At 36.8% G+C, this 25,210-nt stretch overlaps 2 protein-coding genes and 1 long non-coding RNA gene across 6 annotated transcripts; 2 read left to right on the forward strand and 1 right to left on the reverse strand.

The window, feature by feature from the left end:
* Positions 1-216: 216 nt before the first annotated feature.
* On the forward strand, positions 217-3,589 carry LOC127516550 (ras-related protein Rab-33B). The gene is made up of 2 exons (XM_051901303.1): positions 217-800; positions 2,567-3,589. Exons 1-2 carry the CDS (start codon positions 588-590, stop codon positions 3,038-3,040), a joined length of 687 nt encoding a protein of 228 aa, XP_051757263.1. The 5' UTR covers positions 217-587; the 3' UTR covers positions 3,041-3,589.
* Positions 2,699-7,138, reverse strand: LOC127516572 (uncharacterized). The gene is made up of 3 exons (XR_007931024.1): positions 6,891-7,138; positions 3,646-3,744; positions 2,699-2,914 (listed from the first exon to the last, which is right to left on the reverse strand). It is a non-coding gene; the product is annotated as an uncharacterized LOC127516572 (long non-coding RNA).
* On the forward strand, positions 6,601-20,071 carry htra3a (HtrA serine peptidase 3a). Of its 4 annotated transcripts, none has more exons than XM_051901277.1 (10): positions 6,604-7,326; positions 10,592-10,691; positions 11,025-11,247; positions 15,289-15,483; positions 15,588-15,620; positions 15,702-15,816; positions 16,072-16,131; positions 17,061-17,118; positions 18,401-18,496; positions 19,223-20,071. In XM_051901277.1, exons 1-10 carry the CDS (start codon positions 6,909-6,911, stop codon positions 19,389-19,391), a joined length of 1,467 nt encoding a protein of 488 aa, XP_051757237.1. In that variant the 5' UTR covers positions 6,604-6,908; the 3' UTR covers positions 19,392-20,071. The 4 variants fall into 4 exon arrangements, 3 of the variants coding, with proteins under 3 accessions (XP_051757242.1, XP_051757237.1, XP_051757256.1); XM_051901296.1 differs by having other exon boundaries at positions 7,070-7,326; positions 10,587-10,691; XM_051901282.1 differs by lacking the exon at positions 16,072-16,131 and having other exon boundaries at positions 6,603-7,326.
* Positions 20,072-25,210: the final 5,139 nt, after the last annotated feature.

The following is a 25,210-nucleotide window of genomic DNA, read 5'->3' on the forward strand; positions in this document are numbered from 1 at the left end:
AAGAAGAGTTTGTTGTATGATATAGATTTTTTTTGTAATAAAAAAAAAATCAAAATGTGAGCACATATTTAGCACCATCTCATTGACATTGGTAGGGTCTTTAAAGTATTTTATTGGCTCTTCAAAGTATTTAAAAATACATGACGTCTGAAGTACACTTTGTCTCACACACACACACACAAAACCTTTTTCTTTCACTAGATACATTTTAAGCTCATGATAGGCCACAGTTTTTCATATCCCTGTTTTTGGTTTCTGTCTAAGCTGGATTGTCAGACTTCCCTTTTACCAACGGTTCTTACCCATTTTATTATGCATAATTACATAAATGAATTCATGAATAAAAATGAATAATCATGTGTATTATATTGCAAAAAGACAAAAGTTTTCTTTAATTACCTGCTTTGATGTCTTACGAAGGTGGGCTTAGAAAACGAGTTCAAGTTTCTCTTATTTAAGGGGAAGTTGTAATCAGTAACCATCAGTCATGGGCATGTGAGGAGTGCTCACTGGAGCACTCTGAACTTTAAGCCTCCTTTTAATATCCACTTCGCGTTTATTTCTTGCCACGGGAACGGTAACGTTAGATGGATTCGTCCTTGGAGAGCTCCAGCTCATCGAACGGTATGCCGGTGCGCTGCTGTCGTACCTGTAAGATTATTGTGATCGGAGATGCCGGTGTCGGTAAGACCTGTCTGACACACCGCTTCTGCACCGGACAGTTTCCCAGCAGAACGGAGGCGACAATTGGTGTGGATTTTCGTGAGAAAGTTCTTGAGATAGAAGGCGAGAAAGTCAAAGTAAGAATTTAGTAATATCAGTTTTACTGTATTTTTGATTAATTTTAAAGCACGTTATTTTGGAGCAGATTACAAAATGTTGCCTGGATGCATAAAGCTAGTGCTTTTAGGCAGTGCAATAAAACAATTTCGCGAATAGGTTAGCGATTTTTTTACGTCATGCAGTTTCACGTAATCTCAACATCTCTTGTTTGGAAAAGTTTTGCACGTTTTAGTGGAATATAGTTTTTCATATGTATCACAATCAATGATAGGCCTATTGTTTATTGTCAAGTCCTAAACAGTACGTTTTATTTGTAACATGTTATTCGGCCAAAATAAGTTTTTCAGCCTTTTAACTTTTCACCCCATAAATCGAATCCTCTGTACATAATTGTCCGACTATCAATTCAATCATCGTTTCTCTTCTCATAATATGAATCAGATATGAATCGGACGTGTTCGAAAGAGTCATAACGCTTGTTCGAGATGCGCAGACCGATCTGCGAATTGACATTAAAGTACCGCGAGAGCGTTTGGAGAGCATACGACCACTTATGCTTTTGAATCGCTCTCGCGGTACTTTGATGTCATACGAACAGACCGGTTTTGGAACTGATTCAGTGAAGAGATCCGACTCAAATAAATGACTAGTTGACTAAATTGGAAGTTTTGACACCTCATCGTGATTTGATATAAATTGTGAAGTAAATAATTAGGATTTACCGGATCTGTTTATCGGATTCAATAACCAAGACGTAAATTCTTTACTTCTTCTTTAATTTTTAAGTGGTAGGAGATTTATTGCTTGTGAATCCCATGAAGGAACAGCAGTAGAACGCGGGATTTCACCGTGTTGTTGAGATCTCACCCTCTAAATGAGGAATTTCACTTTTGAGAAGAGAATATGTAGTCCTACGCCACAAATATTAAATAACAATTGCATTAAAGATGAACATTTACTTTACACTACTAGTACTACTCATACTACCCCAATTTCAACCGAGGCACTTTTATTTATTTATTTATTTTTTATTTCAAGCTCTGTATATTTATGTAACGTTACACTCTGAAAAATCCTGGGTTAAAAACAACCCAGGTTGGGTTGAAAATGGACAAACCCAGCGGTTGGGTTAAATTTTTGCTCAACGTGCAGGATAGTTTTATTTAACTCAACTATTGTTTAAAAATTACTATATGGCTGGCTTAAAATGAACACAAAATAGGTTGGTAATTAAAAATAAGACACATATTTACTAGAGGCAACAATAATAATCAAAAAGTTAACATTTATTAATAAGCAATTTAATAAATGTTTATTGTTTATTATTAATTAAACATTAATAAATGTTCATTTATTAAACATATTAATAATTGTTAATTTCCAACATATATTTTGGGTTAATTTTAAGCAAGCCATACAGTATTTTTTTAAACAATAGTTGAGTTAAATAAAACTAGTCAGCAGATTGGGCAAACATTTAACCCAGCAGTTAAAACAACCCAATTTCTGTGTTTGTCCATTTTCAACTCAGCTTGAGTTGTTTTTAACCTAGCATTTTTTAGAGTGTAGTAAAAACAACAACAAATGAACTTAATAAATACCATCAGGTCAGTCAGATATAACTCAATGGACACTCAAGTTTCAATTTTTAATGTTTCTGTAGCTCAACTGTTATGCCAAGCAATGCCAAGTTTATTAAGTCATGAGTAAAAATATGTATAATAGATATGTAGCCTATATGTGTACAAAAATATAAATCTTGTCCTTTTCCATCTCACTTTAGGTACAGCTTTGGGACACGGCTGGTCAGGAGCGTTTTCGTAAAAGCATGGTGCAGCACTACTATCGCAATGTGCACGGGATTGTCTACGTGTTTGATGTCACTAATCCCATTAGTTTCCGCAATCTGCCACTGTGGATGGACGAGTGCCGTCAGCACTCTCTTGGGCCAGATATACCCCGGGCCCTTGTTTGCAACAAGGCCGATCTGGTCACTTCGACGACTACATCTGTGTTAATCGAGCAGGCTCGTCATTTGGCCGAAGTCCATGGAATGTCTTTTTATCTTACTTCAGCCAAAGGTCGCAAAGGGGACCAGGTGGACAGCATCTTTTTGACATTGGCAAAGAGTCTGAAAAGCCAGAGAAGGCAGAGTGTGAACGAATGTGTGTTACAGTGCAGATCTGAGAGCTTCACAATCCCAGCAAAAATTATAATAGCACAAGAGAGCAAGAAGAAATGGGCCTGCATCTGCTAACGGACAGATGTACACAAGAGTGGTGTGCTATTTTCAGTATGTCCACTAACGGGGACAAGAGTAAATAGCAATTGTGTCATTTGAGAATCACAAGTCTGTGGTCAGAAAGAGAAAAAAATCTTTAAACTTTTTGCAGTCAAAGCAACTTGTCAATAATTATGTTGGCCATTATATAAATGAGGAATTATGAAGGAATTCCTCCAGCATGGAGCTTTCTACAGAGAAGTGTAACACTGCTAGACTAAATGACTTCACTCTAAACCTGGAGATTACAAAAACTGCTTAATGGAGCAAAAAGGACTAGTGACTTCACAGGTTATAAAGGGTAGCTTTTGGTTGTATAAAAGTTTTTGTAGTCTCTGACAAATGATTCTTCGCTTATTTGTTCTTGCTGCTCTGTGCTGTCCCATATATGTGGGTCTAAGGCTACTGACTAACCATATACATGTAACCGTATAACACAATTTAAATATATGACACATTTTAAATATATTTAACAGCAAAGTTGTTTTATGATTCAATAAAAGAAGTACATTGTCTCATAGTTAATATTTTTCAGCATTCTGAAAGTTACTTGTACAATCCTGTGACACAATGACCTATACCTGCAAAAAAGAACAGATTCTGGAATTGAAGCAGGAACACAAGATTCACTGACACCCTCATGTGGCTGTTAGATGAAACTGATGGGGGTTGCATAAGTTCTAAAAAAAAAAAAAAAAAAAAGATTTTGAAGATTTATTTACATTTTTGGCTATTACAAAGTTTGGTTTGTTGATTCTCAGACTATGGACATTAGCTTTGCTGCAGCTGTCAATTAGTTCAATTTAATTGTCATTTAATTGTTAGTCTTTGTTGTCTTTTTGAAATACTGTACACAATTTTAATTCTAAAATTTGCATTTACTTTAAGAATGTTGCCTGTGCATTTGTTTTTAGCCTACAGTCTAAATACTATTTAAGTTTCAGATCACAGCATCAGACGTGGAGAAAAGAGCTCCCTGTCCACTGTCTCAACCAGTATCGGCCTTTAAAACAAAACTTTATAGATTCAACTTTATTTGGTATTTCAACAATAAGAGTAGCCAATTTCAAATTACAATGATATCATTCTCTCTCTAAATGGTGTGGGTATGGGAAAAAAGGGTTATTTCTGTAATATCAAAACTGTTCTAATACTTCATTGCCTTACATGAAGACATTCTGCATCTGGTAAACACTTCAGACCACACCAACATGCAGAAACCTGTCCACTGTAACCAAATTCAAACCAAATCACGCTATATGTGCATGCTGTGTACAACATTAAAGGGATAGTTCACCCAAAAATGATTGTCTTCGGTACAAACCCGATTCCAAAAAAAGTTGGGACACTGTACAAATTGTGAATAAAAAAGGAATGCAATGATGTGGAAGTTTCAAATTTCAATATTTTATTCAGAATACAACATAGATGACATATCAAATGTTTAAACTGAGAAAATGTATCATTTTAAGGGAAAAATAAGTTGATTTTAAATTTCATGGCATCAACACGTCTCAAAAAAGTTGGGACAAGGCCATGTTTACCACTGTGTGGCATCCCCTCTTCTTTTTATAACAGTCTGCAAACGTCTGGGGACTGAGGAGACAAGTTGCTCAAGTTTAGGAATAGAAATGTTCTTTCATTCTTGTCTAATACAGGCTTCTAGTTGCTCAACTGTCTTAGGTCTTCTTTGTCGCATCTTCCTCTTTATGATGCGCCAAATGTTTTCTATGGGTGAAAGATCTGGACTGCAGGCTGGCCATTTCAGTACCCGGATCCTTCTACTACGCAGCCATGATGTTGTAATTGATGCAGTATGTGGTCTGGCATTGTCATGTTGGAAAATGCAAGGTCTTCCCTAAAAGAGACGACGTCTGGATGGGAGCATATGTTATTCTAGAACTTGGATATACCTTTCAGCATTGATGGTGCCTTTCCAGATGTGTAAGCTGCCCATGCCACACGCACTCATGCAACCCCATACCATCAGAGATGCAGGCTTCTGAACTGAGCGCTGATAACAACTTGGGTTGTCCTTGTCCTCTTTAGTCCGGATGACATGGCGTCTCAGTTTTCCAAAAAGAACTTCAAATTTTGATTCGTCTGACCACAGAACAGTTTCCCACTTTGCTACAGTCCATTTTAAATGAGCCTTGGCCCAGAGAAAACGCCTGCGCTTCTGGATCATGTTTAGATATGGCTTCTTTTTTGACCTATAGAGTTTTAGCCGGCAATGGCGAATGGCACGGTGGATTGTGTTCACCGACAATGTTTTCTAGAAGTATTCCTGAGCCCATGTTGTGATTTCCATTACAGTAGCATTCCTGTATGTGATGCAGTGCCGTCTAAGGGCCCGAAGATCACGGGCATCCAGTATGGTTTTCCGGCCTTGACCCTTACGCACAGAGATTGTTCCAGATTCTCAGAATCTTTGGATGATATTATGCACTGTAGATGATGATAACTTCAAACTCTTTGCAATTTTTCTCTGAGAAACTCCTTTCTGATATTGCTCCACTATTTTTCGCCACAGCATTGGGGGAATTGGTGATCCTCTGCCCATCTTGACTTCTGAGAGACACTGCCACTCTAAGAGGCTCTTTTTATACCCAATCATGTTGCCAATTGACCTAATAAGTTGCAAATTGGTCCTCCAGCTGTTCCTTATATGTACATTTAACTTTTCCGGCCTCTTATTGCTACCTGTTCCAACTTTTTTGGAATGTGTAGCTCTCATGAAATCCAAAATGAGCCAATATTTGGCATGACATTTCAAAATGTCTCACTTTCAACATTTGATATGTTATCTATATTCTATTGTGAATAAAATATAAGTTTATGAGATTTGTAAATTATTGCATTTCTTTTCTATTCACAATTTGTACAGTGTCCTAACTTTTTTGGAATCGGGTTTGTATATAATGTAAGTCAATGAGGCCCATCAACTGTTTGGTTACCGACATTCTTCAAAATATTTTCTTTTGTGTTCAACAGAAGAAAGAAATTCATACAGGTTTGGAACAACCTAAGAGTGAGTAAATCATGACAGAATTTTCATTTTTGGGTGAACTATCCCTTTAAAAGCCCTCAGTGAAGCAAAGCCTCGATCACCTTGTCATAATTAAGTTTTAGTATGAAAAATGTTTGCCATTTTTCTGCATACGCCACAAGGAGGCATGATAGCAGTAAAGTAAGAAGCGGTGAGCTGAGAGAAGCTCAAATACATGTGTTGTAAGACTGAGAAATACGCTATTACAGAAAAAGACAGCAGAAATACTGCAGTTAAACAACATTTTCCACACGTTTGTTTTTCTGTTATGGTGGGGAGTTTCTATTGGTTTTTATACCCTGATTTTTATATAGCCTCGTGAGTTTGAAAGCATTTTCCATAAACTTCTTGAAATTTAGATATTTCCACATAATGTGATAAAATGAATTCGCTCTTTATTGCATTGTTTTGTAATGACGTCCTGCCTCTTTCATCACATCTCACACTGAGAGTGTGAAGGATATACAAAAGCAGTGGAGGGAGGGAGTGTAGTGCACACGAGACATCAGAGAGATTTATCCAGCACTGTATTTTTTAATGGCATAGCACAAGGAACATAAGAAAGAGTATCTGAGACTGAACTTCTAATCTAGGGAATGAAACGATACACATTTCATGTTAAACGCCATTACATCAGCGTGCGATGCTCATGGAAAAGTCAGCGGAGCTCTTTGCTGTATTTTGGACATCATAGGCCACGAATGAATATCACAAAAATTTTTAAAAAAGCTAACTGAACAAACTAAACACACTGACTGAATTTCTCTCGAAGTGTACCTGAAAACTGAAAAGGGAATGCTGGTCATTCTGTTTGCAGCAACAATGCTCTTTGCGCAGGACCTCGCCGTGGCCGAGCCGAAGACGAAATGTTCATCCAGGTGTGATGTGAGTAAATGTCCGAGCCCGAGCTGTCCGAGCGGGTATGTGCCCGACCACTGCAACTGCTGTCTTGTGTGCAGCCTTGGCGAGGGAGAGTCGTGCGGTCGGAAGGATGATGCTCCGTGTGGCGACGGGCTAGAATGTAAATTTCCAGCCGGAAAGCGACTTTCCAAAGGCGTTTGCCAGTGTAAGGCAACTCACAGAGTGTGTGGCAGCGACGGAAAGACCTACGGTAATGTGTGCAAGATGAGGGCAGCCGCGCGTAAAGCCCAACAACGAGGGCTTTCCGTTATTACCCAAACGCACAAGGGTTCATGCGCGCCATCAAGCTCAGGTCAGTCACTGATAAGTTCACCTACTTATTTTTCCTCTTGATTTTTCTATTTCTGTTAAATCAGAATTGGTGCTGTGCAGTTTATCTGGACTAGCAACTAGTTGTCAATTATGTTCACTATCAGCGCCACTATTAACACTGTGCCTTTGCGCACACCACTTAAAGGGTTAGTTCACCCAAAAATGAAAATTCTGTCATAATTACTCACCCTCATGTCGTTCCACACCCGTAAGACCTTCGTTTATCTTCGGAACACAAATTAAGATATTTTTGATGAAATCCGAGAGCTCTCTGACTCGTCCATAGACAGCAATTTAACCACCAATTTCAAGGTCCAGAAAGGTACTAAAGACATCGTTAAAATAGTCAACGTGAACCCTTAATTTTATGAAGTGACGAGAATACTTTTTGTGCTCAAAAACAAAACAAAAATAACAACTTTATTCAACGATAGCTTCTCTTCTATTTTATTCTCTTACGTCGTTTATGTCCAGCACTTCCAGGTTCTACGTCAGAATGGCGACTCATGACCTACAACCTGGAAGCGCTGAGCGTAAACAGCTTAAGAGAATGAAATAGAAGAGAAGATATTGTTGAATAAAGTCGTTATTTTTGTTTTTGTTTTTGCACACAAAAAAGTATTTTCGCTGCTTCATAGAATTAAGGTTGAACCACTGCAGTCACGTCAATTGTTTTAACAATGTCTTTACTACCTTTCTGGACCTTGAAAGTGGTGGTTAAATTGCTGTCTATGAGGGATAAAAAAATCTCTCAGATTTCATCAAAAATATCTTAATTTGTGTTCTGAAGATGAACGAAGGTCTTACAGGTGTGGAACAACATGAGAGTGAGTAATTAATGAAAGAAATGTTTTGGGGTGAACTAACCCTTTAACTGTTATTTGTCTACTATAACGCTATTTGTATGAAAGTGTTAGTTAAATGACTGCTTGAATTTCATAAATGCATTGCATTTGACAGTATTTCCTGTCTTAAAGTTGCAATAGTTTACAAAGGTTTGGCAAATATGTTTAAATGATGTACACTCACATTAAGGGAAGACTCAGTGGCATACATAGGGTTCTCCCTATCATGGTGGTCGCCATGTTGAGATTATATGACGAGCTGAATAGTAGCTATCTCTTTTCCACGCTCATTTCTGAATAGTAGAAACCCCCTTGTTATTGGACCTTTCTGAATGTGGGGTTATACAACAATGGGTGACAAATGCACCTGCAAAATGGCATCACAATGTCATCAATAACTGAAAACTTTTGACTGATGCTTCATGTATGTCGATAAGACCACTGTTGTATTGACTGGCGAAATAAACAAACAATGACTTGTGAGTGAAGCATAATAGTCAGTCAGCTGTAGGACTGTTGCTATATCTCCACTAATTTTGGCTTCCTGTGTGATGTCTGATTTTGTCTGATTGAGACATCTTGGAATGCCTACTAAGTAGAAACACCAGTGTGATTTTGGATGTTTAGTAAGATGTCAACAGTTCTTAGTTCCTCTTACTATTCAAGTGTGATCTGTAGTTATGTTACTCAGAGCCAGAGAACATAAACACCATCCAAATGCAGCTTTAACCTTTTTATACTTAAGTGCGAAAAAACATGCAGCAATGTTTATAGATTCTAGCTCTGGAATAGGGGACACAATCTAGGCCGAATACCATCTGCGTCCAGCCCACAGAATGTGAGGGAAGTATTAAATGTGACACACCTAGTCACAGATGAGTGATCTAAATTATTACAATGGATGTCTTATATCTATTCTGTTATGTGCTCTGTGGGACATCAGATAGAACACTCAGATGGTCACTGTGATTTTGTAAGTAAGACATGTTGCTGGGTCAACATATTTTGTTGATTCTGGAAGAACATTCCAGTCCAAAAATGTAGTCCTAACCCTATCCTTACCCCTAAACCTAACCCTACCCATAACTTATCCCTTACATCAGAGGGAAATGATGAATTACACTAATGTAGAAGCACCTAACCCTGGTTGTAAGCCTAAACTAGACATAAAACTGTAAACTTGTCCCTCAAATCTGATTGGCTGTTTGGAATGTTGTTCCAGGAACATGTTGTACTTGGTGAAATCATGTAAACCTAGAAGATTTAGTTCTGAGCAGCACTTTGGAGGCTGCTTATAGTTAAGTGAGAGATTAAGTTAATGAAGCCTAAATATGTTTGTCTTTCATAGATCTGCAGTATATTCAGAGGAAATTCCTGTATCAGTGATTTCTCACTTTAAAACACACTACCTGTCAAAAGTTTGGAATAATTAAGTTATAATAATTTAATGTTTTCAAAAGAAGACTACATATATATATATATATATATATATAGATATATGTGTGTGTGTGTGTGTGTGTGTGTATAACTAAAAAGAGAATTATTAAAATACAGTAAATATCTTTATTATTATTAATAATTTTAATTATGCTGCTTATAATTTTGTGGAAACTGTGATAAACTACTATTAAGAAGTTTTGGGTAGATAAGATTTAAAAAAGAAAAGAAATTAATACTTTTATTCAGCAAGGGTACATTAAATTAATCCAAAATGACAGTAAAGACATTTATATTGTTACAAAAGATTTTAATTTTAATGAAATGATGTTCTTTTGAACTTTCTAAAAAAAAAAAGTATCACATTTTCCAGAAAAAAAAAAAGTCTCCACAAAAATACTAAGCAGCAAAAATTGTTCTCAACATACATGATAATAATAATAATAGAAAACCAATAGTAACTGATAAAATTGAGCACCAAATCAGCAAATTAGAATATTTTCCATAGGATCATGTGACAATGAAGACTATAGTAATGGCTGTTGAAAATTCAGCTTTAACATCACAGGAATAATTAACATTTTACAATATATTTAAATAGAAAACAGTTATTTAAATTGTAATAATATTTTACAATATTACTGTTTTTTATTGTATTTTTTGATCAAATAAATGCATAGGCCTAATTGGTAAACATAAGAGACTTCTTTCAAAAACATACTTTTGATCGGTATAGTGTATTAATTACACCATACATTTAAATTTTGGTTGCCACTTATTCTGCTAATACAATATAAATTCTGTGAGAAAGATTTGCTTAAATATTAATTTAGTGCATATTTACACTTGTATATCTAGGCTATTTACCGAAAACAAAGTATTGCTAAGATATTAGTCTTATTATTAGTCTTCATATCTGGCATATCATGCCATTGACGTGAATGATTCTTCCTGCTAGTATAGGTCCTGCACATCTGAACAGCCCAAGGTATAAGTTTAACTTCATCGCTGATGTTGTGGAGAAGATTGCCCCTGCTGTGGTACACGTCGAGCTCTTCCTCAAGTAAATACAATTCTGGTCTTCTGTATACCTATATTTATTTGTCATTTTTGTACCAATTGATACCTCACTGATTGATACCTCTATACCTCACTGATAGTCAACAGTTGCTTTGGTATCATTTTGTTAAGTTCTGTAGTAATCATAGTCACATATTTTAGGTCAGTGCAAGGATGCTATTACTGTCAGTTTACATCAAACTATTGTGAAACAATGAATTTGTCAAGTTGTATTGTTATATAATTTTTTTTTTTTTTTTTTTTAAAGCAATACTAGAATATAATTGTAACATTTTCACACTTAGCAATAACCACTGTTTTCAATGTTTGTGTCCAGCCATCCGCTCTTTGGTCGTCATGTACCTTTGTCAAGCGGTTCTGGATTCATAATGACGCAGACAGGTCTGATTGTGACCAATGCACATGTGGTAGCTAGTAGTGCAACAGTAACGGGACGCCAGCATCTACGAGTTCAGCTACACGATGGCCAAACCTATGAGGCCTCCATCAGAGACATCGACAAGAAGTCTGACATCGCAACTATCAAAATTAATCCAAAGGTGAGAATAATTTCACAAGAATTGACGACCCTTAACTATGGAAGCTTGTTTCAGGCACTGAATAAAAAATTAAAAAGGTAATTGCGACTCACAATTCTGACTTTTTTAGGATATAAACTTGCAATTGCGAGAAAAAGTCAGAATTGCGGGATATAAACTCGGAATTCTGACTTTATAACTCGAAATTTTGAGTTTATATCTCACAATTCTGTAAACTCGCAATTGTGAGGAAAAAAGTCAGAATTGTGAGAAGTTGTGACAAAAACGTTACAGGATAATGCATCAAAAAGAATAAATGGAATGTGGGTGACACCCGGTGGCTATTTTTGGTATAGCGTCTAAACAAAATCTCGTAGGAACTTTAATATTTGTGATATCAACTTCAAATTTGGAACACAACTTGGTTATACATATGGCTTTAATTTTATAGCAGTTTTAGAGTAAAAATATCTTGTAAAATGTTTAGTACAGTACATTTGTTTTACAGTAAACCTAAACGTTTCATACTTTAATTTTTTGAAGTGCTTCAGCAATAATCTGTTGAGTGTTTTCTTTAAAAAGAGACTAACCATTGTTCTGTGTTCTGGGAGGGTCCTTTATTCCTTGTTTTTCCTTTTATTTTTTAATATTTTATACTGTGTTTCCATGGTCTCCTTTATTTCTTTTTGTAAATGTGGAACAAGGCCTTGAGGCTGAAAAAGTTTAATCCTCAACCTTTCTTGCTGTCACCATAGATTTTTCATTACAGTGCAGTTTCCCAACACAAAGCCTATTAGCCAGTAGTCCAGAGTTCATCTTTCAGAAACTTTCAAAGTATAAAACTCAGCACAAATCATCCAAAATTGCAACACATTTGACTCTTAAATCCCATGTTTATGACTCCAGAGGCAGATGGTTTTTATCACACAATCTGCTTCATCTAGACACACTTGGACATGTTGACCTACATTTGTGTGTGGGAATTTAGGAGGTGTTGTGTTGTAAGAGATATTTTGTTTCCTGATGCATATGGATCTGTTTATGGAGATGTGTAAACGGTCTAGCGCAATATTTCTGTAGCCCATTTTTGATTTAGACTATCAAAGAGAAACTATTCAGAGTAGAGACTGCTTTGGAAACAAAAATTGAAGAATGTTCCCATGTCAGAGAGTCTGGAACGCTTGCAGATATTTTGTGTCTGTTTATAGTAGTTGATGTCATTTTCCCATCTCTTGCTCTGCAGCCTTAGACTTTTTCTACACTGACTGCACCCAATTCTGATTTGTTTTACAAATTTGTTCTTATGTTCAATTGTTTTTGCCAGCAATGAAATAAGACCAGTTTGTTCAGGTAGTGTTATCAATTAACAATATTACATGAGTCTGAGTGCTGTTGTTCATATCACCATCCCAGCCGGTGTTTTGATGATTTATGTTACCTGCAGTTAAAACAGTCATTTTTCAAGTTTAAAGGATTAGTTCACTTTCAAATAAAAATTTCCTGATAATTTACTCACCCCCATGTCATCCAAGATGTTCATGTCCTTCTTTCTTCAGTCGAAAAGAAATGAAGGTTTTTGATGGAAACATTCCAGGATTTTTCTCCTTATTGTGGACTTCAATGGTCTCCAAACGGTTGAAGGTCAAAATTACAGTTTCAGTGTAGCTTCAAAGGGCTTTAAACGATACCAGATGAGGAATAAGGGTCTTATCTAGTGAAACGATCGGTCATTTTTGAAAAAAAAAAATCCAAATGTATGTTTTAAAGGGGCTATATGTAAGATTTTTACTTTAATAAAGCATAAAAATACCCCAATATGTTTGCAGATATTTAGGAAACATGCTAAGTTCACCTACTTGTTTCTCAGAAAAACAATGCTACAGCCAGATATTCTACTTTGAAATGTGCGTTCCGTGTTGGAATGACTGTCTTTGTTTTGGTCTGTGCAAAACCGCGTGCTGCCAGTTTATCCAATAGTATTTCGACATCACAGGTTGCCAGTTGGCGGAAAACACTGCGTATTGCAGTCATGGAAACCAGCAAACAAACTGGGTCGGAGAATCGCAGATTCTACCTGACCTAAAAAGCCTCTGCATCCATCTAAAAATCTCTATGAACGACAGCATATTAAAACACAGATAAATCAACTCATCAGCTTACAGTGTGTAAGTCTCCTCAGCTTTTATTGTCAATTGCGCTCCCTCTTTTTGCGTGTCCTCAAGCTGGCCACCCGCGTCTTTGAAGGAGGGGGCGGGGCAAACAATATTTTGAATTTGGACTGCAGTACCTATTTCGACCACTGGGTGTCATTCCTACATAGAGCCCCTTTAAAGGGATACTTCACCCAAAAATGAAAATTTGATGTTTATCTGCTTACCCCCAGGGCATCCAAGATGTAGGTGACTTTGTTTCTTCAGTAGAACACAAATGATGATTTTTAACTCCAACCGTCACGGTCTGTCAGTCAAATAATGCGTGTAAACGGGAACTCCATCTATAAGAGTCAAATAAACACGACAGACAAATCCAAATTAAACCCTGCGGCTCGTGATGACACATTGATGTCCTAAGACACAAAACGATCGGTTTGTGCGAGAAACCGAACAGTATTAATATCATTTTTTACCTCTAAAACACCACTATGTCCAACTCCGTTCAGCATCCGGTTAGTGAGGTCAAAAAAACACGCTCTGATGATGGAACTGATGTCTCGCGCTTTGCTTCAATGAGTGTGGGACATCACTTCCGTTGTCAGAGCGCGTTCAGACCTCATTAACCGGATGCTGAAGGCAGTTGGACATAGTGGTGTTTTAGAGGTAAAAAATGATATAAATACTGTCCGTTTTCTCGCACAAACCGATCGTTTCGTGTCTTAGGACATCAATGTGTCGTCACGAGCCACAGGGTTTAATTTGGATTTGTCTGTCGTGTTTTTTTTTTACTCTTATAGACGAAGTTCCCATTTACACGCATTATTTGACTGACAGACCGTGACGGTTGGAGTTAAAAATCATCATTTGTGTTCTACTGAAGAAACAAAGTCACCTACATCTTGGATGTCCTGGGGGTAAGCAGATAAACATCAAATTTTCATTTTTGGGTGAACTATCCCTTTAAAGGCATAAAATGATTGCATCACAAGTGCTTCCACCAGAACGCGATTCCGTATTCTTCAAAAAGCTTACGCTGAATGTCCTACGCCTACCTTATTAAACTTACGGAACGAACGCGGCGCCAGTTCGTTTTTTTCCGTAAGTTGAATAAGGAAGGCTTAGGACATTCAGTGTATTGAGCGTAAGCTTTTTGAAGAATACGGAATCGCGTTCTGGTGGAAGCACTTGTGATGTGATCATTTGTGCCTATAAAGCATATACATTTTGATTTTTTTAGAAAATGACCGATCGTTTCGCTAGATAAGACCCTTATTCCTCGTCTGGTATCATTTAAAGCCATTTGAAGCTGCACTAAAACTGTAATTTTGACCTTCAGCCGTTTGGAGACCATTGAAGTCCACTATAAGGAGAATAATCCTGGAATGTTTTCATTAAAAACCTTAATTTCTTTTCGACTGAAGAAAGAAGGACATGGACATCTTGGATGACATGGGGGTTAGTAAATTATCAGGAAATTTTTATTTGAAAGTGAACTATTCCTTTAGTAGCTTGCTTCGTGAGGCAAAAAAAAATGTGGTAGGACAGCTTGAAGTGTGTAAAAAAAAAAAAAAAAATATGTGAGTAGCACTTCTTGACAGGAAAATAATTCATCAGAATGTGCCATTGAAATAACAACTGACATTATTTCAACTACATTTCAACATTGAATGTTGATAGCTGTGATTCAGGGCAAGGCTGCATTAAATCACAGCCATGCTGCTTTTCAGACCAACAGGATGATTTAAGTGTGATATACAATAATTCAATAAAAAAAAAAGAAGTTAATATTGAGTAATGTAGTGGTGTTTCATTCCTTAGTGAATCTGTGTTTTTAAACAAACAGAAAACATATTGACTGAATCACTTTTAAGTTGATTTAATTTGCATGAATTGTTCTGTTTGTCTTCAGAAAAAATTACCAGTGTTGTCACTGGGTCAGTCTGCTGATTTGAGGCCTGGTGAGTTTGTGGTTGCCATTGGCAGCCCATTTGCTCTTCAGAACACAGTCACAACAGGCATCGTCAGCACAACACAGAGAGATGGAAAAGAGCTCGGCATCCAAGACTCTGATATGGACTACATCCAGACTGATGCTATCATCAATGTAAGACAAAAGAGAATGATGTTTTCAAGGTACAAGAACTGTTTGATGGATGTTTTATCTGAATTTAATTGTTTGTTTCCCTCTCTTTCATCATCAATGGGAAGTATGGAAACTCAGGAGGTCCACTTGTCAATCTAGTGAGTGTGAATGGAGTAGAGGACACTGGTTAGATACATTTAATATTGCTATAGTTTTACATAATATTTTTGTCTTGTTAGGATGGTGAGGTAATCGGAATAAACACACTTAAAGTTACTGCAGGGATCTCTTTTGCCATTCCGTCAGACCGAATCAGCAAGTTCCTTGATGAATCCAATGATAAACAGAAGAAAGGTAAGCAATTCAGCAGAATGATTAGGAAATTCCAAAATGAATTCATCAACACAAATGTTAGCCCACAGAAATCTGATATTGAAATAGATGTTCATTTTTTATTCAATTCTTTGGATTAATCAGAGAATAGGTGTTTGTGAGTCCCACCTATTAAGTTACGTTCTGCCAACTGTAACAAAATGGCTACAAAACACAAACAATATGCATGAAACAGCCTGTCCATTACATCCTTGGTGTCATTTACTTTGATTTCAGTCAAACAAAGGGTAGTCAGGACAAACTTCACGCAGTCTCAAACTGTGAAGACTGCCTCAGGTGAGGTAATTGCTAGCAAATTTCACTTTGCTAGCTAGCTGCTAGTCATCTTGCCGGCCTGATGACATCAAACATGCAAGCTTTTAAAATTTAACTGGTCCATCATACCATTAAATTACTTTGTGAGAGGAGCTAAAGGTACCATATTGTAGATGTTTAGGCCAGAATGGTGGATTAGGTTAACTGTTAATCAAATATATTGTGAAACTGCTATGCATGAATTTGTCCCAGTAACCTGCTACTAGCTAACTGCAAGTCAATATAACCCTTTGCTTCGGTGTTTAACGAAAATCGCTAACGAAGAACAAAACAGCCGTTATTTTGTTCAGTTTCACATTGCAATGCAAATATTTGTGCTAAACTCATGTTTGTAAATAACACTCAATATGGGTTACTACAGTTATGATGGTACTTTTTAAGTCCTCCTGGAAAGTTTGTATTTATGAGTTGGGAAGTCGTAATTATGACGGCAGATGCGTTCAAATCAGACAAGATGGTGATGTACCAATTCTACAAAACATTCTACAAGAATTTGTAACTCAAAAATGATGAATAAAGAATGCGCATCAGGTGTTTTTCTGTTGCTTTTTTCTGTTGCTATTGAAGTTTTGAAGGTGCTGTAAACGGAATTGTTATATATTATATTGTAATAATACAGTACTGTCCTATTTTGTACATGCAACTATAGTTTCATTGTAAATGTAAAAAAAAAATAAAAAATTTACCGTCAATACGGTCTGCATCCTTGGCATTTGCCCTATTTTCACACTGACATGCCCCCAACTTAAAGAAAATCCTGAACTTCCCAATTGTATTTACTTTGTGATGCAATTCATGTGCTTTTAACTCATAAACACAGTCTTTTCCGGCATGACTTAAATTCACTATGAAATTGTACAAATATCTAAAACTAATAATTTCTCTTTCAGATATAAAAGGCCCCAAGAAAAGATTTATTGGAATCAAAATGGTCACTTTAACAGAGAAGTATGTTATGTCAGTCAGCAACATTGTTTTTTGTTTTTAATAGGATCCTTTACATTTATTAGTGTCAGGTGCAATCAGTAAGCTTTCTGAAAGGAGAAATCTCTGTCTGCATCCCTTTTCTATCAGATCTCATTATTTATTTATTAGGGCCGGAGCACCGATGGTATGAGGACCCTATTGTAATTGCACGGCCAATTCTTCTTCTCCCCTGGGTGCAAAATCTGTAAACCCAACAGGAAGATATTTTGAATTTTCTCTGCAAAATTTTGGCAGTTTTTGCCATTTCCAGATGTTGTACTTTATCGAACTCCTCCTAGAGCTTTAATCAGATCAATATCATATTTGGTCAGTCTAATCTAAAGGCCTTTGAGATGTTAAATTGCAAAGATCTAGTTTTTGCTGAAGGGCGTGTCCATGGCGGCCTAACAAAATTCAATGTTTTGCCATGAAACAGGAAGTTGTTGTAACTCGGGTATACAATGTCCGATCTGCCCCAAACTTCACATGTTTTATTAGAGTCCTGACCTGAAGACATCTACATGCCAATATTCAGTTACAATCATAGCACCACCTGCCAGCAACAGGAAATAACATGTTTTACACTGTGATTAACTCCTCGTAGAGATTTAACCAGAAGCACATCATATATGGCCAGTCTAATCTTAAGGCTTTGGCCATGTTAAATTGCAAAGATCTTGACTTTTCGTTGAAGGCGTGTCTGTGTTGTTTCGCCATGAAAAAGGAAGCTGTTGTAACTCAGGCATACAATGTCCGATCTGCCCCAAACTTCACGTGTGATAAGAGTCCTGGCATAAAGACATCTACATGTCAATATTCAGTTAGTCATAGCGCCACCTGCTGGCAACAGGAAATGGTATGCTTTACACTTTAATTCACTCCCGGAAACGCATTTCAATATGCCACAAAGTACCAAACATACTAGAAACAGTTAAATCATGCAACACTTGGCTAAATGCTAATGTATGCGATTAACGCCACGAAACAGGAAGTTGTAGTAACTCAGGCAAACAATGTCCGATCTGCCCAAAGACATCTACATGGCAATATTCAGTTACGGTCGAAGCGTCACCTGTTGGCAGCAGTAAGTGTGGCACTTTGAAATGACTTGGCTATAATTCTCCTGTATTCACTCGCTTACATGCATGTCGCCCACTGTTCACTGTTTTCCTGATGCCAACGGGTGGCGATGAGCCCGGGTGCGAGGGCCCTTTCATCGCTACTTGCAGCTTTATTTATTTTGTATTTCTCTTCTTTTCCTCAGCATTGTCCAGGGGTTAAAATGGCACAATCCAGACTTTCCAGATATTGGCAGTGGAATTCTTGTCCATGAAGTTGTCCCGGATTCCCCAGCTCAGAAGTATGTCTAAAGGCCAATTCACACTGCACCAACAGACGCCGACAGACGGCAACAGACACTTCGTTGGTTTTTTGTCAGATCAGTGTGTGACTGTCAGAGTGTGTCAGAGCTTGTTTTCGCCGACTGGACTGAACATGCTTGAATCGGATTTAGAATGTCTGAGATGTGGCGTGCTGTAATCTGGTGACTGTCAGCGTTCGTCTGCGTCTGTCGGTGCAGTGTGAATTGACCTTAAACGGATAGTTTACCCAAAAGTGAAAATTTTATCATTGTTTACTCAGCCGCATGTTGTTCCAAACCTGTATGAGTTTCTTTCTTCTGTTGAACACAAAAGAATATATTTTAAAGAATGTTTGTATCTATACAGTTGACAGTAACTATTGACTTAGTATTTTTTCCCTACTATTGAAGTCAATGTCTACCGTCAATTGTTTGATTACCAGCATTCTTTTTTTAAATACCTTCTTTTGTGTTAAGCAGAAGAAACAATTTCATACAGGTTTAGAACAACTTGAGGGTGCGTAAGTTATGACAAAAGTTTTTGGGTGAACTAAGCCAAACAATATTTGTTTTTACCCCAGATTCTTTTCAAAATGCTTTTTAGCATATAATATTTTAAGCTTGCTGTTACATACAGTATATGTTGTTGCAACATCAACCAACTGCAATTTTATTTATCCCAAACTAATCACGTGACATTCTGCTTTCATTGGTTCCTGTTCACAGGGGTGGGCTTGAAACAGGTGATATTATAGTGAAGCTAAACGGCCATCCATTGGTCAACACTGGAGAATTACAGGAGGCGATTCAGGGAGACATGCCCCTCCTTCTGGAAGTTCGGCGTGGTAATGATGATCTACTATTCAACATTGAACCTCATATCCTTATGCAATGACAGTGGCAGAGACGTGGACAGTGGAGTGATCTGAAGAACAAGATCAAGTGGAGAAGATTGGTAAAGACTGAAGTGTGCTTGAGTTTCTACAGCTGGATGAAAGTGTGAAGAAAGTAAAGCACAATTTACATATGTCATTGCATCTGGGCTTCAAAGGACAAATGCAGTAACAATTGCCTAGTATGCCCACTGGATCTTCAGACCATTTTCATCATTTTTAATAAATTAATTAATTGTTATTAATGTCATTCTAACTCCAAAGTAATACAGTGCCTTTCTGTCTAGACTGACTTGGTTTTCACAATAAAGATCAATTATCATTTTGAAAAATAAAAAAAGAGGCATTTTGTCAATACACTTTAGATTTACGCTGCTGAATGCTTTTGGCACATGAAGTGTATCATTTTCATTTGATTTGATATCATTGCTTAAAGGAAATACACCAGTCGCAGTAGTCTTTGCACATAGCTTTTGTAAAGGCAAACGCTAATATTGTTTATTAGTTTATTAAATGCAAAATATTTGTACAATGAATATGTGTTTTGATAAATGAATATTGAATAGGCTATACTCTTAAATAACTATTATTTTTCAAAGCTGATTTACAATGTCTAGCACTGTTTCAACACTGTTTTTATAATGACTTTTTGAATGTCAAGTAATAAATGCTCAGAATTATATCAGTCATTTTACTCATTTGTATCACACTGTGTATCCAGGTATCCTGTTGCTGGATAGGCAGAAGGACGCCAGGCTTTGTGAGAGTAGTGCAGTAAACAAAAAGATGGATTTGTTGATGTTAGAGTATGACATTATTATAATAATACATTATTACTTGATGAAAAACCTACCTATAGAGTAATAAATAAAAAGAGCTAAATGTATTGTTTTTATTTTTATTTGATATTTTTTATGTTTGCGTGTTGAAGTCTGGTGGGGATTGACTCTTTATGCAGATTAGTGAAAGTCTAAGTGATTACGTAATTTAAATCATCCACTCAACCGATTCGTTCAAAACTGCTGATTCATTAAGGAATGAAACAAGTCTCTTTATGGTTCATTGAATCATTTACTCGATTTGTTCAAGAACACGGAAGACCACTGTTGGTCGGTGTCACGGAGCAAAAAGAGACTGGCCATAATATTGTCTAAAATGTAAGTTACTCGCTATTAACTTCTTGTTTATTGAACTGTCATATAAAAGCAAATATTCCAAAAACTTCTCAGAAAAGTTTTGAAAAGATAACCCAGTCTTGAACACCTCTTGTAAACAGCAGATCCTGACAAAGTGGCATAAGAAAAGTTACGAGACAAAAGAGCTCCATATGGGGCCTTTTACACAGAACTCTTGCAGTCTACTATGATACTTTTCATTGTTTTTCCATGTTAACATGTGTCAGACAAACGTTAAACGTTGCGCTCGAATCTTGCGTATGACACTGCGTTCTAAAAACGCAGTAGTTTGATTGATCGCGGGAGTTTGATTGACAGGCGATCTAACCAATCATAACGCCGATCCGCCATTTTGTCCGACAAAGCAGTCAGGGGAGTTAGCAGATTAACGTTGGTGGACTTAAACTTGAAAAATGATGTGTACTGACTTCTTTCTGTGGTTGAAATGTGGTTCATTCATGTTTATTTGATGATATAAATTAACTAGTAAGAAGAGATGATTGGTTTATGAGCCGCTTGATCTGAGGTGCTACAGCAATCTGTCATGACACATTAAAGAGCCACAAAACGGTATTGTTTAAATTGTTTTAAAGCTGTTTGATCCACTGTATAGAGCAATACTCTAATGGAATTAGTGGGCTAAAGTCAGTCACACCTCGACTTTATTCCAAATAACGCACATTTCATAATATTATAAATACAGGCAAAGTCACTTTAAGACAAGTCATTTCACTCGGCGGCCATCTTTGAAACGCCTCTCGGGCATGCCAGTGTAGCTCCTATCTCTTTGAATGGGAAAACATCAAATTCTCTAAAGCTGTTTGCCAAGCTTTCGTTTAAATTTAATATTTGAAATCACCAATGAAATCTGACAACAACTGTCTCATAAATTTTGTTTCTGAATGCTTGAATCATGACAAAAAAAGGCATTTTTTTCAGGCTAGATCAAGCTAATGCGCATGCGCAGTCCTAACTGCACGTCTCTGTAGGAAGCGCGCGTCTGACTGTTTCTATAGGAACCGGAGCTTCTAACGGCCGCTGCAGTGACGCGATGACTTTACCAGTCGGCGATTGGCTCTTATTTAGAAGGCGGGACTTATTCCGCCATATTGCGCGTTGCACATTCTCCCCTTTCAAAACAAGGGGGTCTCGCCCAGGGTGTAATTCAATGCAGAACTGCCACTGTCCAGTGGCCTCAAGACATGTAGGCCTACTCAAAATTTCCAGCATGTGAGACAATTTTGTGGTAAGTTTTCAGCATACAGAGTAAGTGTTCCGCCTGTCATGGATAGCAGTTTGAGAAAAAAAAAAAAAAAAGTGCAATTTTATATTTTTGATTGATGAAATGGGGCAAAAAATCAAATGCGGAAAGTAATATTTTTCTCTTGCCTGGGTTGAGGATGAGTGGATACTTACACACCTAGAACTGTTTTCTGTCTGATCATCATCCTAAATCATCACATAGACAGATGTTATGAAATAGCTTTCTGCTATCCAGAACTTCCTCTGTTTCCAATAATTCACAGTTTATACTTTCTCAAAATATATTTTGAAGAATGTTGCTGGATAAGATGTTCTCAAGAAACATTGTAACCTACTTTCCTTTTAAGGTGATCTCAGGCAGTCAAGAGCAGTTCTGCACTGTTATTTCATCAAGGCACAATCCAAAACAACTAGTAAAGCCTGCAGTGACTCCACCGCTGTACTGAAGACAGGTAGGTGTGATTGGCACAGTGGTGGAATGTGACACTAATCTGTGTAAACAAACACATCTCGTCTACACAATAAGTGCTGCAAACAAAATATAACACATTTGATTTTGTTTCTCCAGACATATTAGCAGTAGTTGTAATATATAAATAAATAAAACACAACAATACTGTTAGGTGCATATAGTTTGTAGAAACATTGTTGCTGTGTAATAGGAATCTGAAAAAAATGAATATAAAAAATAATCATTTGTTTTAACTCTCAAAAGTGGACAAAATGTTAAACACTGTAGTAATAACATTTGTTATTTTCTGGTAGGATGCCTAATATCTGATGCATCCTGTGTTGACTAGATGATTCATATGGAAGTTAAAGTCCACAGGCAACCTTTTTCTGGAAGTAGGTCACTTTTGAACACGTGTCCACATTCTGACTCACATGCCAGTTCCTCTCTACTCCGTTTTGAGGCCGTTTAGAAGGGAAGTGTTTGTGTATCTCGGTCAATATGTTGTTTACTAGATAGAAAACAGAGACAAATATTTTTACACTTTAAGAAGACATGATGAAAAGTGTTTGAATTTCAAGTTAAGGCTGAACTTTTACAAATATTCTAACATTGCTAATGTACACTGGTCGGCAAGTACTGCACCTTATAATTAAGTTTTTACTATTAAACTTTTTAAAGGGACACTGTAACTTTTTTGTTCAAAATTAAGACACGATGTATGATGCAGGATGTAGGAGTAGCGTAAGCTGCTCCTACATCCTGCATCATACATCGTGTCTTAAGCTTCTGGCAGACGGCCGTACGCATACTCATTTGGCGACTTGCACAGTATGTGTACGGCCGCTTCGCTTCAGAAAAACCCATCGCTTCGCTTCGCTTCAGAAGGCCTTTATTAACAATCAGATTGTTAATACAGGCCTTCTGAAGCACAGCGATGGGTTTTTGTAAGAAAAATATCCATATTTAAAACCTTATTAACTATAATAACTAGCTTCTGGCAGACGGGTGTATATCTTCATCTGAAAGAAGATATACACCTAGGATGGCTTGAGAGTAAGTCATGGGATAATTTTCATTTTTGGGTGAACTATCCCTTTAATGGATGTAGCTACAGTAACGTCTTCAGCTAGTCAGCTTGAGATCCTTTCCATCTAAACTGGTTATATCTCTCAGTAGTGAAAGTTTTATTTATGAGAAAGAACCATATTCATCCACACAGTCATGCAGAGCTGAAGCACAACCAAAACAATGTTCTTCCACAAAATGCATGCTGTTTTCTTTTTATTTTTTTTTTAACCAAAACGGGCCAAAAGTTACATAGCGTAGCTTTAATGTAGGCAATATATGTAAGTGAGAAAGAGAGTAGAGTAAAATCACAACCTGAATAGTTAGAAGGATGATGCAGTATTCTTTTTGGCTGCCAACACACTTTCTCATGTACGTGTCCAAGTTTATTTTGGAGAAAGTAAAACCAAAGCTGTGACGAAGCAGTCTGAAACCTCAAGACCTTCACTGTGGACTTGATCTGAAATTCAGCAAACTTTTGTCTAGTTATTTTGGTTCATGTTGTGGTAGAGCTGTGGGATTGTGACATTATTGTGGATTTGGGAGACTTCAAGAGTAGTTATTGTATTTTTTTTTTTTTAGGATTTTCAAAGAATGGTCATTGGTGTGCGGTATTATCTAAAATATAGTGGACTGTTTTTGACCTTCTGAAGTTAATACCAGAGTCATAGCACAGCAGTAGCACACGTGCTTATGTCACATAAGGTTTTTAGTGCTCCTATGAGGACACAAGTCTGAAGCCAAACCACATAATTTCCCAATCCTCCCTCCCTCCTCTTTCCTGTCATCGTTCTTTAATAAAAGGTATAAACTTTTCTTGGCAAAAGTTAAAATTAGGTCTTTTGACATATCTATTGTCTACAGTTTCCCATCTTGGATAAAGCTTAAGGTGATGAAGGCAGGCAGAGTCATATTTAATTTACTGTAAAGAGCAGTTTGTGAGCACCCTCTGGAGGAACAGACCATCAGAATAAAACCAAAAAATAAAAACCAGCTCATGTTAGTATAGCTACTGTATAAAGGAGGACATTGCAGATGTTTTGACCCTTATTGCATTGAGTGCTAATTCATACAAATAGGCTGTTTACATTACATATGTCTGTCTTTTGTAACTGCAATGTTTTAACAAGTAATTCTTTGAGATATTTCAACAACGTTTAACTTTTAGTTCAACTTTTCATTTCTACTATAAACACTGTTGGTTCCAGCTGCGACTGATCTACTCAAGCTGCCAATACCTAACTATTTTTTCTTCCACATGTTGTTTTCTTTGTTTTTGAAGTCAGTACTGTTGACCGACCACTAGATGATGCTGTTTGTTTAGACATCAAGTAAGTCCTGCTCTTTGAGAGACGTGGCACAGTCATGCATCTACTTTCTAGTGTTTATTAGTCTTTCTCAGGCTGTTTAAATACCAGAGTTGTTCTTCCATCAGATGTTTGCTTCACCCTGCAAAAGTGATTTTCTTAATATTTTTTTGGCTTGTTTAAAGTTAAATTATCCTGCAATATATATATATATATAATTTAATGTTTCAACATCACCTCACTAAATTTTGTTAAATTTATTCCGAATTGAAAAAGATGAAATTAAGTCTTAGTTTTGCTAATCAAGTGAACTTGTTTAGAATTTTTTACTGGAAAATAAGCTAAAAATAATGATTATGAATATATATATATATATATTTTTGTTAAACTATAAAGTAAATAAACAGAGCAATTCCAAGAGGGTCTGCGCACAATCGGTGCTCGGGCCCTAATGAGATTTTGTTTGCACAAAAACCATGAGAAAATATGCATGGTGATATATTGTAAATATTAACACTGCATGCCAGATCTCCTTTATATGTTTGTCCATGTCTCAT

The sequence above is a fragment of the Ctenopharyngodon idella genome, chromosome 1 (assembly GCF_019924925.1).
Source record: "Ctenopharyngodon idella isolate HZGC_01 chromosome 1, HZGC01, whole genome shotgun sequence".
Taxonomy (NCBI): domain Eukaryota; kingdom Metazoa; phylum Chordata; class Actinopteri; order Cypriniformes; family Xenocyprididae; genus Ctenopharyngodon; species Ctenopharyngodon idella.